Below are 17,305 nucleotides of genomic sequence, written 5' to 3' on the forward strand. Positions count from 1 at the left end.
ATTTTATTGTGACAGTCCGTATGAGAAAGTCGGAAAACAGGAGACTTGTCAGATTTTGAAAGATGAAAGATCTTTGGTGCGTGTTTAGCTGTAGCATCTCTAAGAAAAACTGCCACATTTTTGGGTGTATCGAGACCGATAGTTTGTAAGGTTACGTCGGCATACACGGATTATGGGAAAACATTAGCGAAGGGTAACAGTGGGCGAAAATCTTCGCTGTCAGATAGAGATCATTGTATTGTACATTGAGAAAGATTGTTTCGAAAAATCACAGAAATACTGCAGCACAGGTGACAGCAGAACTGAACATTCTTCTTGAAAACTCTGTGTTCACAAAAGCTGTCCGATGTGAGACTTACAAATTCAACATCCACAGTAGGGTTGCAACTTCTTGACGTCCGATTACTGAATGTAATGCCCAGATGCGTAAACAATGGTGTCCTGTCACGAGATCATGAAATTTGGATATCAGACAAATGGAAACGCGCACGTGATATGGTCAGGTGAGTCGTTATTCGTAGTGTTCCCTGCATCAGGAAGAGTTTATGTTTGGAGAACACCCAAAGGAAGCCTACAGTCCGGAATGCCTGCTCCAACAATGAAACTCGGGGGAAATTCTGTAATTTTTTGGGCTTCATTATCGTGGTACAGTACTCTATTGTCTCATTTTTACAATTCATGGCCGTATTGCTGCAAGAGATTACGTGGACAGGTTGGGTCTTCAGGTGAAACCCATGTTCCAGACGTTTCCGAAAAACCTGCAGTTTTCCAGGAAGACAACCCTCCCGTTCATATAGCTGAAACTATTCAGTCATGGCTTGAAGAGAAAGAAGGTGAACTTCAACATCTTCCATTGACAGCAGAATCACCAGATTTAAACATCATTAAACCACCCTGCTCAGTTTTGGAAACTAGATTGATGAAGAGATTCCCACTACAATATTTCTAAAGTAACTTTAATTGTTTCTTGCATCCTGTTGTGTATTTAATCAATATTAGAGTCAATTTTACGGACCACACAACATACATTTCTACTATCACACTACATGTTTCGACCTCAAGAGGTCATCCTCAGGTGTACGAACACAACTGTACAATTACACGCAATCACATTCGTCTTCTCACTTATTCGATCTGTATCTTATTCAGGCCCACGCTCAATAATTTAGAATAATATTTTAACTTGTGTTTTGTGAGAGGAACTTGATATATTATTGAGCGTGGGCCTGAATAAGATACAGATCGAATAAGTGAGAAGACGAATGTGATTGCGTGTAATTGTACAGTTGTGTTCGTACACCTGAGGATGACCTCTTGAGGTCGAAACATGTAGTGTGATAGTAGTAAAGGTATGTCGTGTGGTCGGTAAAATTGACTCTAATATTGATTTCTAAAGTAATTTGAAGATGTTCTTCAAGAAGAATTGTGTGACATTCCGCTAGAGACTGTTCAAGACTTGTATGAGTCCATTTGAAGCAGGACTGCGGCTATACCGAAGGCAAAAGGTGGTCCAACACCATGTTAATAAAGAAATGTTTACAGTTTCTGTAGTGTGTCCGTTATTTTGTTCAACCCATGTATATATAAAGTGAGACTGCTGAATGAGATGTTTCTTGTAGTCTGATAATGAGACGATTTTTAAGGCAGTATAATTACCACAAAAGGGAAGGATGTGAGAGCGGAAAATTATCCGAAAAATGAGTTGTGGTAGCAACTTACGACACCTGTTTTTCTTCAAATCCTTCATCCATATAGTAAAGCTAGGAAGAATTGTAAATACGTAAATAACTGTAGCCTATTATTTCTTCTGTCTTTCGATGTATGATTCTGATTTTACTGATACTTATCGATAGAAAAGTAATTACGTCTTCTTGTACAGAATGTCATATAGTCCGATGATAGTCAACCGACGTTTCGGAGGGACATGTTTCCTTCAACTTTAGGAACGAAAGAAAGGCAAATAAAAAACCAGGATGAAGCAGAGAACATACGTCTCTGAAGATCAAGGCTACGTGCTTCTCCGAAACGTCAGTTGAATCTCAGCGGACTACACGTCGTTATGCTTGTATCCCAGAAAACTGAACTTTTAGCAATCATTTCTGCGAGGACCTCAAATCCTTCATAAGTAGAAGTTCCAACTGCGTTTAAATCATGAGGAACAATGTAATTGTTACTTCAACAGAAAATGTATTTGCATGCTTGAAATTTAGCTCCTTATGAAATCGGACCTTCCGAGCTTGAATGTTGCATTCGACACTGCCATAATAATGGCAAATACGTATAGATTACACTATGCCGTAAGTTACCATGCACTCTACAAGAGGACTACATTAAAAGAGTTGCATACGTTATTTCGAATGGTGTACTTAAGTGCTATTGGTAATGCTCCCAGTTAAAATATTTGCATGGTCGCCATATTGATATTCTTGACAGCATTTCCTGTGTTGTGCTGTGCTGTGTTGTGTTGTGTTGTTTTGTGTTGTTTTGTGTTTCGTTGCATTGCGTTGAGTTGAGTTTAATTGTGTTGTGTTGTGTTGTGTTGTGTAGTGTAGTGTAGTGTAGTGTTGTGTTGTGTTGTGTTGTGTTGTGTTGTGTTGTGTTGTCTTGTGTTGTCCTGTGCTGTGCTGTGCTGTGCTGTGCTGTGCTGTGCTGTGTTGTGTTATAACGTAAGATTTCTATTGCTGAAAAGTCATAATATCTCGAATTCCTGAGAGATGAAGGAAGACATTCCTTTCAGAAATATTTTACTGAATCGAAGGAATAAAGGTGAAAGAGTCGGTGCTACTAAACAAGATGGTATCGCGAGTATAGCGTGTGAAAGAGTTAAGAATACGTATACACACTGGACTCCGTCTTTATTAGTTATATATGGGTCTAACAGCCACACTATGCAGTTTCCACTTCTGCTTTGTCGTGAGACAGCAGGAAAGGCATTCATGTGTGACTTTAGCATGTGCATACTTCCTCATCCTCATAGGAAGCAATTAAAATGTGAAAAGGTTTGCACCTCCTCCGTCCTTAAAAACAACTGGATCCGCTAATAGCCCTAAGGTGTTGGGCTTCGTGAAAATGGAACAGTGGTTCCATTCGCTGGTTCTTTTCCCGCTATATCACAATGTAATTAGCAAGGCTGTAAGCCGAGCGGTCTAAGGCATGCACTGTCTTCGCTCGCTCGGAAGCCGGGATCGTGGGTTCGAATCCCACTCAGGGCATGGATGTTTGTGTGCGTTTTTCTGTGTTTGTCCAAAGGTAGAGGCCTTGCGACGAGCTGATCACTCGCCCAAGGAGTCCTACCAAATGTGTAAGATCTAGTAAACCGAAGTGAACGGAGTTCACGGAGGTAGGCCTAGGTCCACTGGGGCTGTAGTGCCAAGGGGAAAAACGTGTAAAGCCATACACATGTAGACGTAAGTCAATGAACAGCTCCGAATGAGCCATTATTTTTGGATAAAATGCCAGAGGATTAAATCCACTCAGTAGCCATCTATACTTCCATTATAGGAGAATTAAATTATATTTTAAATTAGTTTCAAGCACATAAAGACCGCCTCTGTGGTCTAGTGGTCAGAGTTCCTGTTTACATATCCAGACGTCCCGGGTTCAATTCTCGTCGCTACCAGATTTTCTGAGAATTAGTAGGCCTGAAACGGGGTCCACTCAGCCTTATGAGGATAATTGAGAAGCTATTTCAAGGAAATATCAGCTCCGGTCTAGAAAATGGAGATTAACTGCCATGGGGATCCGTTGCGCTGACCTTGCGACACCCTCTATCCACTAAAGTTGGCACTAACTTCATTGTCAAGCGGTGGTCGCTCGGTCGATATAGTTTGCTTGCGGACTACAGGCCACGGTCTTTTTCAAGTACATAAATTTAGGAACCCGGGTTTAGTACGGGATACTAGTGACGGGCTGTTCATGGTATTGTGTTGCAGCAGCCTGTTCCAATTTCAATTCTCTCATTTCACCGTCTCTATGCAACTTCATCCATTCACATTTCTAATGTTCTTTCTGTCTTTTTATTATTTATTTAACACTACAAAGTTCGGCCTAACTGTCCATCATCAGGTGTGCGGGATTATGGATGAAAACTACTACCGTTGTTAGAGTTACACACAACAACAAGGAAAGAATCCAAAACATCAAAAAACGCACACCAAACTCACAACATATGTGCACAGCGAAAGTAACCATGGCATGATAATCTTAAAAAAACAGAGAATTTTAAAAGCATTTTATAATAATCATAAGTTGCAGACTACAACAGTGTTACAGCAGAGCAACAGTTCTCCTCTACAATCTTATACTCGTACACTTGATGATGACCAGTTAGGCCGAAATTTGTGGTGTTACATAAATAATAAAAAGACACAAAGAACCTTCGAAGTGTGAATTTTATATAAGGACGAAGTTGCATACAGACGGCAAGGTGAGAATGCCAAAATAAGTGAAAGGTTTTTGTGAGCACAACAATAAACACTCGGGTTCCATAAAATAATGTAAATTCCTTGTGCAGGTAAGAAATGTTGGAATCTCAAGAAGGACTCAGCCTCATATACTTAGATAGTTAGATTCCTTTTTTTTTTTAATTCGCTTAGTGTGGGGGTGGAGTCCAACTGAGTCCACTCGGCACGGCGGCCACTGATTGGCCTATTGTACCTGCCCCGGTTGACTATGATGATGGAGAATTTGGTGGAATAAAGATTGGCAGGGAAACTGAAGTACTCGGAGAAAATCCGCCTCGACTCCACTTCATCCACCAAAAATCCCACTTGACGAGATCCGGGATCGAACCCGGGCCGCCGCGGTGGGAAGCCAGCGACTAACCGCTTGAACTATGGCGCGACCTTAGATAGTTAGTCAATTATGAATGTACTCTTCCGCTCAATTTTTTTTTTTAACTAAGGTAGAATTTTCGTCAGAGTTGATATGAGCTCATGTCAATACATGACACCTCAATTTCATACAGTGTAATTCAGTACCGTCAGTATTACCAACTGTGTAAACTTCTGGGGTTATTGCACTAGCGCCGTTTATCCCTCTTCCCCAAACACACACTTTTTGCTATAATAAGTCTTCAAAGAACGAACAACACATTTTATGGCAATATTTTCGTACAATAACAATATGGAGGTCGTGCGAAATTTGCGCAGTATACATTTTTATGTAATATAAGTTATATGTTTTTGAGACGGAATATGTGGAGTTTCTGTGGTAAACACGTGTACAAGCTCCACTACATAAGAGAAACAAAACAGCATCACAATGAGGAGCAGATGTCTTAATCGCAACAACCTGTACGCCTGGTGGGCCGAAACATGTAGTGGCAGCAAAGAGAACACGACGGGAGAATAGAAACCGATGATGCACATGGATAGCATAAAAGCAAAACGCAAAGTCAGATCCACAAAGGTACTTAATCTATATTATATTTAAGCATCCTGTTGCACTCCATACGATAAATAATATAATGATACAAATTCCGTCCCAGGAAGACTACACAGATAACATCTGTACAGTGTGGAAACAAGAACTAGCCCCTGCAGCACTTTAGACATAGGGCGAGTAACCCTAACAATTTTAAATTTAAAATTTAGAGAAAAATTTTAAAAGATTTTAAAAATAGAACTAAAGATTTTATAGTGCTACTACAGGTACGTCAAAATTAACGTGTGTAAAATAATCTACAAACCAGACAGATATCAACGAAGTAGATGTTGGTAATAAGAAGGAAAGTGTTTTTAAATGTTAAATTTTGGGCTGGGTGCAGTGTGACAGCAACGTGAGTGTTATACACCTGATGATGGCCGTCTGAGGCCGAAACATGTAGTGTAGAGGAGCAAGATCAAAGACACATAATATATTGTTTGCACTTGGGACGGAATTTGTATCATTATATCATTTACTTAATCTATGTTACACATTACAAACATGACGATGGTTCTAAACTTTACTCCTTCTGTATTAATGTGTGATAAGTGCCGTATTATAATATTGCATGAATACTAGGAGAAAAAATATTCACAAACAGCTCAGTGGTCCTCATAATCATAAAATTGCTTTTCATGTATAAATACAAACCACTCCGTCCAATGTGACATATAAGTTTTTACTACATGAAAACTTATCTCCCTTACATATTTCGGTCCGTACGGATCATCTTCAGAGGGAACATCGTTACGAACTGGAAACTACTATCACAATAGGTGTTTCGATTTAAAATACATACACTTATATCCTATAATGCACAGTACGCATAAAGTCGAACATTTCACAATCACAGCAGCTTCCTGGTATCGTAAAGTTTTTAAAGTTTCTAGATGTTAATTTAAAAAACCTTTGTCACTAGTTAAAGTTTTTTAAACCACGTAGGTTCGTGTTCACACTCCTATCGTCCTTCTTGCATGGGGCAGATTTTGTGCCGCCTATCTATCTTGATGAGGAGGTTCTTGATGTCGTCCAGGGTTTGCTCGTGGCTTGCTGTGTTGTTTGTGCTTTTCATGCTGTTTATAACAGGATTTAATAGAAATCAAGGATTGCTCAGTCTGTATACTCGTAGCTACTGGCTACGGGCTGGACGGTCAAGAGGTCGGACTTCAAGTCCCGGTAAGAGCAAGAATTTTTACTTCACCATGTCGTCCAGACCGGCTCTGGGGTCATCCAACCTCATATTCAGTGGGTATCGGGTTTTTTCCCCCGGGAGTAAAGCTGCAGGGGCGTGAAGCTGACTACTCCCCTCCAGCTAGTGCCGAGGTTAAGGAAATGTGGATCTATACATCGACTACCCCAAAGGCCTTCATGGCATAGTGTTTAATTTTTCACATAATTATTTGTTTTGTGTTTGTTTCTTGAGAGTGTGGAATAGATCATTAGCGTCATGTTGTCTGCATGTGTACCAACCATGTTGTTTCCTTCGCTGCTGAAGTCTGACTTGTCAGCAAGAGACCACATGCAGAACTGTGTGACATAAGGCAGGAAGCGCCTACAGATGATGTAGCAAGTGTGTTAGCATGTAGCGCACAAGTACGACAAGTAAAAAAGAAAGCATTGGTCTCACGTGAGAGCATATGAAACAGGTATAAAAGGAGAACGTGAGAGGAGGGACTTCACAGCATCACAGTTGCTTCTTCAGCCACAGACACGTGACAGCAACATGAAGCTCTTCGTAAGTAGAATTCCACGTCTGTAAGATAATTTATGGACATGGTGTCTTCCTTTCTTGCAATAAAATCAATTTAAGAATACTTAAGACTTTATGTGTCGTGAACATGGTTGACGAATATGAATGGAGTACATCATGAATTTTGGTGAATAATAAATTCTGAAATGCCTGTTACTATTCTGTTCGGAAACTGTTACCATCCCATCCGCTATTGAAACACCTTGAAGGTCCGGTATAAGAAACGAAATATTTTCCATTTCTGGGTTCTGGCGACGATGTATAAACTTTTAGGTTTACTGGGCTGGGATGAAGCTAGAATTTTGGAAAATGAAAGTAACGGCAAGTATAGGTCGCGCCATAGCTCAAGCGGTTAGTCGCTGGCTTCTCACCGCGGCGGCCAGGGTTCGATCCCGGGTCTGGTCAAGTGGAATTTGTGGTGGACAAAGTAGCGCTGGGGCGGGTTTTCTCCGAGTTCTTCGGTTTCCCCTGCCAATCATCATTCCACCAAATTCTCCATCATCATAATCACCTGGGGCAGACTACAATAGGCCAATCGGTGGCCGCCGTGCCGAGTGGACCCAGTTGGACTCCACCGCCCACTAAGCGAATTTAAAAAAAAATGGAAAGTATAGGAAATACAAGGAATCGGCCCATGTGGCCTGCTTGACAATCCAGTCAGCCAGCCCAGTTTGGGCATTTCTCCCATCAAGATACACCCTATCAGCAATGAGTTTACCAACTCACAGAGAAGATCAGCATGATGTGGCAGATTCTTCGCGAGTTTCTATAAGATTCTAATCTAGAGTGTTCAGGTTTCACTCCACAGATGGCGCTAGAGGTAGGCGTTCTATGTTTTCACAAACTCTCCATTTAATTATTTGTATTGACGTCATGGACTTGGTTTGTTCATTAGGTTTTCAGCAGAAATTTCTACCTCCCGTTTTATCCCAGTACCTTGAATGTGCCTGCCTTTTCACAATATTTCATTGCATATTTTCCTCTTATCTCACTTCTACGTAGCCTGTTCTCAGGCACTTAAATATCTGTAGTAAATCTGACATGGGTTCATATCCCGTGTGAGGGCGGGATAGAATACCTCCACCGTAACCCTGCGAGTCATAGAAGGTGACAAAAAGGGAAGACTCGAATCTGAGACAGTAAAATAAGTTCGCGAGTTCCACATGACGCGGACCCCGAGGATAATTACGCTGACGAGGACCAGTAGTAATTGTAAACGACAGACCCGTCCTCTTGTCAGTGAGATCGCCCCACTTCAACAAACCCGCAACAGTCTGACAGTAATAAAAATCTGGTTGTAAGCCCCAGATGGGTACTTTATTGAAAGAGTAACTGGTCGACTAACCATCGGCTGTAACATACGACTCGACTCGACATGAGTTGTCCGGTGATTGAGGGGAAATAACAGAGTAGGTGTCTCCCTCTCACCTGAGGACGGAAAGAGATCCAGTTTCCGAAACGTTGTGTTCTCTAGTTTTCAGAATATCGGACTATGGACAAAGTCCGAAACCCCAGTAATTCTGAGGATTTTACAATTTTGTTTTGTATAGAATTGAACATAATCAGTTACCCTGACGAAGGAAGAAGTAGGCCTGTGCGTTATTTAAAACAAAGCGTCTGGAACTCTTTGAATCTGAAGGGATTTGTGGCATTACGTAATTAAGTGATTCATACAGGCAAACCGATAGTGATTGGTAAGAGGTTATGAAGGAGTGGACATATATCTTGAATGGAGGAAACGTGAAACATATACAGAAATTTTGTAGTGGATATTTTGGTGGAAGGCCGGGTGACTGAATTGTATCAGGATTGTATCCAAAACGCGGCTTCTTACTATGGGTATGAAACTCGAGAACTCCTGCCGTACTGTTAGTAACTTAGTCAATTATAACGAGTACCTCATATACATGCCGAGAGACTTACTTAAGAAGAGACAATATATTCTTATTTTTTTCTCAATTCTACGGAAATCAGCTCAATTTTTATATTACCACTACAGACAAAAACGGATTACACGAAAATGAATGCAAATATTTTAAATGGATCCCGTTGGCTGTGGATCCTGTCGACATTGGATGGAATGAATTCCGTTTCGTCCTTCGTATTCGGAGGTCTACATTTCAAATCTCGCCTAACATACCTATTACACTGACAGGATTTTCGTGGTATTCCTAAGTACTTTCAGGCAAATACTTGGATAGTACCACAAAACAAGTCATCGCAGTTTCCTTCCACGTTGTTTCTAATGAATTATTCCCTTATCCTCATACAATTCGACATTATATATTCTTGATCTAATGAAAGAGCCATTAAATATGCCATAAATAAATAAATAATCCTTCATTCTTTTGTTAACAAATAATTATTTAGTTTCTTGTCGATAGTTCCACAGAGCAGATCATTTTAATAGCTATTTTCTAAACTATTATTCGAGTGATACCGGGGTGAAATCTCTGCCGGGACATTTATATCGTGACTGAAACCTTTCATAGTTTCCCGCAATTTGTCAAGGAATATCCCAAGTAGACCCAGAGCGTCTCATTCTAGATCAGTAGCTACTCGCCATTTGTTACATAGCTATATAGCTTTGGTAGCTGAGAAGTGTCGATGAATGTACCCGGGAAGTAATCGACATGCAAAATATAATTAGTCTTTAAGTTAACCTTGTCATCACTAATAATAAATTAATTATTTTGTTGGAATTCTTCTCATAATTAGTACCCAAACGGGTGTGAATAATTTAGAATCTCAAACGATAATGCAAATGTGAGGTAGACGCGCACAGACCTTTCCACCCAAAATTTAACGTATCTTTAGTTTCAATCTTGAGGAAAGAAAGCCCACTCAAATTGAAATAGAAATTAGCTGTTAACAGAAGAGTAACCAATAAAAGCTTTGACAGTAATTTGCAATTTTCAGGTATTCACTTTACTCGTAAGCACTTTGGCTCTGGCTGAGGAGGAGAAGAAGGAGGACAGCAAGACGATAAAGAGAGGACTGCATGATTTGGGGTATGGAGGTGGAAGTTTCGGACATGGAGGAGGACTCTCTTTGGGCGGTCACGAGGATTTCGGTTTTGGAGGTCATTCTTTCGGCGGCGGTAGTTTTGGCGGAGGGGACTCCCATCATGAGAGTCACGTGAAGGCCATTACCATCACCAAAGAAGTGAAAGTGCCCGTCCCGCATCCATATCCAGTGCACGTGGAGAAGAAGGTTCCTGTCCCTGTTAAGGTCCCTGTGCCTGTCCATGTGGAGAAGCCCTACCCAGTACCCGTACCAAAACCCTACCCCGTTTATATAGAGAAGAAGGTTCCTTATCCTGTGGAGAAGAAAGTGCCGTACCCTGTGAAGGTCCCTGTGAAAGTGCCTTTTCCAGTCCCTCACCCCGTTCATGTCCCTAAACCATACCCCGTGAAGGTTCCTGTCCCTCAACCCTACCCCGTGAAGGTACCTGTAGTGGTGGAGAAGAAGGTTCCCGTCTTCGTGAAGGGACATCACCATGAGTCGAGTTTCGGAGGTGGCCTCGAGGGACACAGCTTCGGAGGACACGACTTCGGAGGACATGATTTCGGAGACATCGGTGGATTTGGAGGATATCACTAACCTCGACGCAGTGACGTTATCATCAGATACAGGGCGAGAAATTTTATTTCATGAATTAAATTTGTAATACAGCCATTTTGTAAGTTCAGTAACTAGACTACGTAATGGCTGTAAAGGAAATATGCATACGTTCTAGATAATTTGTGTATGTTAAAAAGTGCATACACAATATCTCCACAGATGGGAACAGAAATGTGTCGCTTCTATAAGACAGGAGCCTGAACTGAAATGAATTGCTTTGGAAAACTAGTCATCTCTTCAGTTCCGTCTTGTTGTCTGAATTTTTCATCAGTCATCAGCCACTAGCATAAACGCACCAAATACTTATTATTTATAAATGCATTTGTCTTCACTTAGCTTCACGCATTATTTTTGTACTCAGTGTATTTGAAATTATATAAAAGAATATTGCATTTTAATATTATTTATCTGATCATTTCCCAACCTAGAAATTCAACCTACTTTAAGTTCAAGTTTATTTTGGATCGAGTCCTGTTCGGAATGAAGCAAAATTTCCTCAGCAGTTGGATTCTAATATTTTGTTTGATTACAAGAAGGGTGGTAGAACTGATTGTAGTGATTATTCAGAGATATCACTGTTATCAGCTTTCGTATACAAATTTATCAACCATTTCTTCTCTCAAGGTTAAATCCATTTACAGAGGAAATTATAGGAAATAAAGAATGTGAATTTTGACGTAACAGATCAACTGCTGAACAAGTGTTTTTCAGTCGTCAAATGCTGGAGGAAAATGAAAGTTGATTGAGGCGGTACATCTGCTATTCCTACATCTCAAGAACGTCTGTTATGCAGTTAGAAGGAAAGCATTGTGCAGTATTTTCACGGAGACAAGTACACGATTGCAAATAATTAGATTACTTATATATACCTAAACATTTTACGAAGTAAGATCTAAAAGTTTGTGACATGGTTCATTGGTATAGATATTATGTTTTTGGACATTATCCATCGTTTTGTCTTTGTCTAAAAATCGTCGTGTTTATTTTTCAAAACACAACGTTTCGGAGACTGGATTCTGTCTCCAGCTTCAGGTAAAACCTACTCAGTTGAGCCCAATAGATAGAGCTAGTCCTAACTGAAGGTACATGAAGATGGAGACAGAATCAAAATAGTTAGTTAGTCAAAATACAATACAATAGACCCACCAGTAAAGTAATATTCGAGCGGCCTCCGTAGTCTAGAGGTAACGTTCCCACCTCATGACTCGTAGTACGCGGGTTCAAATACCCGGCGGAGGTCGTCGAATTTTTAAGGGCGGAAAATTTCAGGGAACAAGTCCTCCGGGAGGGACTTTAAGCCGTGGGTCCCGTGTCGTAGCTTTACGGCACGTAAAAGAACCTCATATCTCCAAAGGAGGTCACTGAGCCAAATTACGGACGTTTCCCGCCCAACAGCAGTCTCTAATACCTCTGGTAGATGGGGGAAGCATTATAGATACCTCTCAGCTAGTAGAGCCGGTCTCGCTGGCTGGGAGGGACTGATGGTAAGCACCAGTACCGGTAGGATATAGAGACTGGTAGAAATCATAGAGGGAAGCACAATGGACCACTACAGGTCTAAGTGCATGGGGAAACCCACCTTCTCCAATAACTAACTAACTAAAGTAATATTCAGATGCTAAAATACAAAATCAGTTTAACCTTCTGTGTGAACAAAAGGAGAACTTATGAAAATTATGCTTATTTTTTTAGTTACTTCTGTCCTTTTTATTCTCTTCAGACACGGTTGTGGCACAAGAAATATTTAGTGTCCTTTTTAACTCTGAGCAGAAATTTATTGTACCCAGAGTCTATGGATCATACACTGAATCATATCTTCAATAGAACTATTTTGACACTTAAGAAAACAGCCTTTGCCATCACTGTGAAAATTGCACAGATGGGGTCTACCAGAATGTAGAGTTCTACTTATATTGTGCGTTTCTTTCTCAAAGATGAAAGTGATTCACTTCCCTTCTCCTGAACCATTCTGTGCTTGTACCAGCAACTACTGCTTGTATGCACAATGTCACATCTGCAACTCCCTCTTATACTTGCTGCAGCAATGGCTGCCCGGGAAATGCAAGTGTTTCTTACACTTAGAGGGACGGAGAATTCAACTTCTTGGTTAATTTCTCTAGATTGAACTCAGGTAATGCTTGCTACCATTCAGTCCAGAACCTTTTGTCTTCTCGTCTGCTGTCCAAAAACGTAAGGATCAGAATATACAAAACTATAATTTTTCCTGTGGTTCTGTATGGGTGTGAAACTTGGTCTCTGACATTAAGGGAGGAACATAGACTCAGGGTGTTTGAGAACAGTTTGTTGAGGAGAATATTTGGACCGAAGAGAAATGAAGTTACAGGAAGTTGGAGAAAACTGCATAATGAGGAGCTTCATAACTTGTACTCTTCTCCAAGTATAATTAGAATGATCAAGTCAAGGAGGATGAGGTTGGCAGGGCATGTAGCACGATGGGGGAGAAGAGGAATACTTATAGGATATTGGTGGGAAAGCCAGTATTTATACTCTCGAAAGTAAATTCTGAACTAAGTACGGTAAGGGTTTGCTCCGCAGAAAGCTGAAGGGAAGAAAGAATTCTTAATATAGACTCAAAATATGTTTCATCAACATGCATTGAATGATTACAAAAACGAAACATGCAGACAAATACGGTATCCCCAGTTTACGAATTCTAGAGCGCAAATAGTTGTATTCGAGAGAAGTGTATTGCTCTGCTCTCTATCCATTGGAACTTGCAATGCATAGCAGACATTTCTCATGTCACGTTTCGCTGACTTCTAGCGATTAAAATTTGACACTTGCCTTATGGAGGTGCTCGGTTCCAATCTGGGAGGGAACACCGACTATCCTGACTTAGGTTTTTTGTGTTTTTTCCTCAGACGGAATAATAAAGGCAAAACGTAAAATTGTTCCTTTGCTTAACTAGTTAAACACTACGCTATGAAGACGTATGTGGGAATGGAAGTACAGCTCCATATATTCTTGACATCAGCGCTATTTGGAGGTGAGTAATCGGCTTCACGCCACAGCCGCTTTACCCCCGGGGAAAGAGCCCCCGTTACCCATTGCATGGGGGATTGCATGGGTCCCAGATCCGATATGGGGTGCGTGGGGAGGGGGTAATTCTTGCCGTACCGAGACTGGAACTCCGACTTCTCGGCCATCCTGCGCGTATAGTGCCTGTATTAAACCACGACCACTTTCTTCCAAAATTATTTCCAGTTCATCATTCGTCATTCATCTTACCTTCCGACTCTATGTAATGTAGTTGCTAATCTCGTCGTTAAGTAACCAACAGGAAGAGTTTTCTTCGTCGGGATTCCATCTCTACCGTTTCGTCCCCCGTCTGTGGTCGCTTTGGTTTCACGAGCGCTCCAGTGCTAAGTAGAATCTACATAATTTTAAGTCCTAGGAATTGAGGAGGATATTACATTTTGAGTTAAGAGTTTAAAATCCATTTTATCAGTGTTATTTTATTTATTTTGGCAAGTCAGTCCGTAATTTTATTGTCTAACAGAATTAATGACAGTTCCTAATTAAATAAATAGTGAAATAAATTCTGTTTGTTAGAAGGACAGTTGCGACAAATCCTCTCTTCACGGGATTCCTCTATTCCGTCTGCAACTTGTCCAGGAACTGCCTCTTGAGTTCAGTAGTGCTCTTCCCCGGCACTGAAGCTGCTGTAGCTCTCAGCGCTCTCCGACTCCCCACTGTTCTCTTCCTTCTTGATGTATACCGGGACTTTCTTCTCGAAGTAGACGGGGTGAGGGACGAGAACGGGTTTAGGGACGTGAACAGGATATGGCCTCGGAACATGCACTGCATGAGGAACAGGGACAGGCACCTTGACAGGAACCTCTACAGCGTATGGGACGTGTTTTTCCACTGGGTAAGGCACTTTCTTTTCTACGTAAACAGGATAAGGTTTCTCAACAGGCACGGGGACGGGTTTCTCCACCTTAACTTCCACAGGTACCTTGACAGGGTAGGGCACGTTCTTCTCAACAGTGACTGGGTATGGCTGAGGAACAGGGACCTTGATCTCCTTAGTGAGGACAACTGTCTTCACATTCTTGTGAGGGCTGCCAAAAGTACCTGAGATGTAGCTCGTTGCGGTCAGGTCGTGGCTCTCTTCTGCTTTTCCATCACCTTCAGCTTCGTAGATCAGCTCGTCATCTAGGCCGCGTTTGTGGGGATCGACCGCAGAAACGGCGCCTGCAGCAAGGACAAGGAGGCACACCTAGGACACCAGACACACTGCTCTAACTTCCTGCCGTATTTAACTCTACGCTAAAAGTCGACGTTAATGTAAAGGACATTTTCTGTCAAATACTTTTCAGGCTGTGCTAATGGTCGATATGGTGCCATTGCTAGCCACATTAGATGTCATTAGATCTTATGGAACACCCCGGTAGCAACATCGGTCAAAGAGCTATAACAGCAGACACTACTGGGCTCCTGCAGTGACACGGTGTTGTGCGTACTTACGTAGCATTGAAAAGGATTCGATTTCGATTTCGATTTCATCCATTTCCACTAGAGTTAATGGAATCAGCAGATAATAAAAATTTTTAAGGGTTGAATTCTATTGCGTATGTACAATGAACATATATAATTGTTACCGTCAACGCAACAATATATTATTATTTATTTAATTACTTATATAGCACGCATTACATGTTTCGACATCAAATGGGTCATCTTCAGGTGCTGTAAGTTTCTCAAATACTATTAAAGTACTTAAAGGGTAACATTCCCATTGTCTAGATTGTGAACTGAATAGAAACTAATTTGTGCGAACCATTTAGAGCAATGACGCAGCATGGCGCATGCATAAAGGGAATTTCCCGCGTTCCCACAGTAGCATCGTTGCAGCTGTTGAAGATGGAGGCTCTTATTCCAACTCCCGCCGACTGTGAAGTGTGGTCAGTGATAAAGTTTTTGAATGCACAGAGCATAGCGCCGATCGAAATTCATCGTCAGCTGTGCCGGGTCTATAGGCCTAACTTCATGAGCAAGCAGATGGCGTGTCGCTGGTGCAGACAATTTTCAGCAGGTCGACAAAGTGTGCATGATGAGAAGCGCAGTGGGCGGCCATCCATCATTACAGACGACCTGGTGGAGCTTGTGCGGGAATGCATTATGGAGAATCGTCGCGTCACAATTACGGAACTCGGCAGTCATGTCCCGCAGATTTCCCCCTCCTTGTTGCACGAAATTGTCACGGAGCACCTGTTGTTTAGGAATAGTGTGCCAGATGGGTGCCGAAGCAACTGACACCAGAACACAAAACAAAGCGCATGGAGTCAGCATTGACATTTCTGCAGTGGTACCATGACGGCGACGAGTTTCTGGACCGGATCACAGGTGATGAAACGTGGATTGTACATTACCCCAGAAACCAAGCAGCAGTAAATTCATTGGCGTCACAGTGGATCTCCCTGTAAGACGAAATTCAAGCAGACGTCGGCGTGGAAAGTGATGTGCACGGTATTCTGGGACAGATGGGGCGTTCTCCACGTCGACTTCCTGACAAGAGGTGAGACGGTGAATGCTGAGAGTTACTGTGAAACACTGCAGAAATTGCGACGGGCCATTCAGAACAAGCGGCGCGGGATGCTTAGTGCCGGTATTGTCTTCCTGGATGATAACGCTAGGCCGCACATGCCTCGACGGACAGCAAGTCTCCTGCAGGAGTTCAGCTGGGAGGTGTTTAATCATCCACCCTACAGCCCGGACCTCGCTCCCAGTGAATTCCATCTTTTCCTACACCTCAAGAAATTCCTGTCCAGTGAGCGTCAGCATTTGAGAATGACAGAGAGGCGGAGATAGTTGTCACACAGTGGTTCCAATCCCAGGCGGCAGACTTCTATGACACAGGTATTCAAAAGTTGGTCCCACGGTATGACAAAGGTCTCAATTCCGGTGGCGATTATGTTGAAAAATAGCTGAACACTTGCTGTATCTGTTGCAATAAATATTTCCATGAAATTATGTTTTGTTTCTGTAAACGGCCCCAGGAAACTTACTTTGTGGACGAGCCTCGTACATTTATATAAATACACATAAAATTGATGATTTCAAATGTATGATGTATCACTTGCCGACTCATATAAATTTGCCTGTCTATGAACAATTAATAAGTGTATATGTCTGTCTCCTGAATGTGGGGTGTCACAAGCTGAGTTGCGAAACCCGAAACAACGTAGTCCCTGTGCTAGGGACACGATCTCCGTGTACGCGTCTGCGACCAAACAGCCACGGCTGTGTGACAGCACTTATGCATACACCGAATACGTGCATGAAGTAAAAATGAAAAGTAAAGTTATTCCTGTAACAGGCCGTGGAGACCCATAGGGTCATGAGACGTCGAAGCTCACACGTTTTCTAGACAATCGGTTCACAGGTGGCAGTAAGGTTGTCAGTCTTACGGGCCGGCCGCCCTTTACTCCCAAGAAGATTCCTGGTACTCGTTTCGGTTAGAGGCTGAGTCGAATCCAG

General features: G+C 41.8%; 3 protein-coding genes across 5 annotated transcripts in view; 2 read left to right on the top strand and 1 right to left on the bottom strand.

The window, feature by feature from the left end:
• Window positions 1–11,156, top strand: part of LOC111872810 — a 69,948-nt gene extending 58,792 nt beyond the window's left edge. The window contains exons 4-5 of the mRNA XM_033754842.1: window positions 7,074–7,162; window positions 10,097–11,156. Coding sequence (XP_033610733.1) covers window positions 7,074–7,162; window positions 10,097–10,780 — 773 coding nt within the window. The 3' untranslated portion in view covers window positions 10,781–11,156. The remainder of the gene's footprint in view (window positions 1–7,073; window positions 7,163–10,096) is intronic.
• The window catches only part of LOC111872784 (mitochondrial ribonuclease P catalytic subunit), a 516,563-nt gene that overhangs the window by 314,848 nt on the left and 184,410 nt on the right, over window positions 1–17,305 (top strand). The window lies entirely within an intron of this gene.
• LOC111872811 (anther-specific proline-rich protein APG) overlaps window positions 14,454–17,305 on the bottom strand; it is a 4,420-nt gene continuing 1,568 nt past the window's right edge. The window contains exon 2 of the mRNA XM_023866999.1: window positions 14,454–15,044. Coding sequence (XP_023722767.1) covers window positions 14,454–15,044 — 591 coding nt within the window. The remainder of the gene's footprint in view (window positions 15,045–17,305) is intronic.

The sequence above is a fragment of the Cryptotermes secundus genome, unplaced genomic scaffold (assembly GCF_002891405.2).
Source record: "Cryptotermes secundus unplaced genomic scaffold, Csec_1.0 scaffold79, whole genome shotgun sequence".
NCBI lineage: Eukaryota > Metazoa > Arthropoda > Insecta > Blattodea > Kalotermitidae > Cryptotermes > Cryptotermes secundus.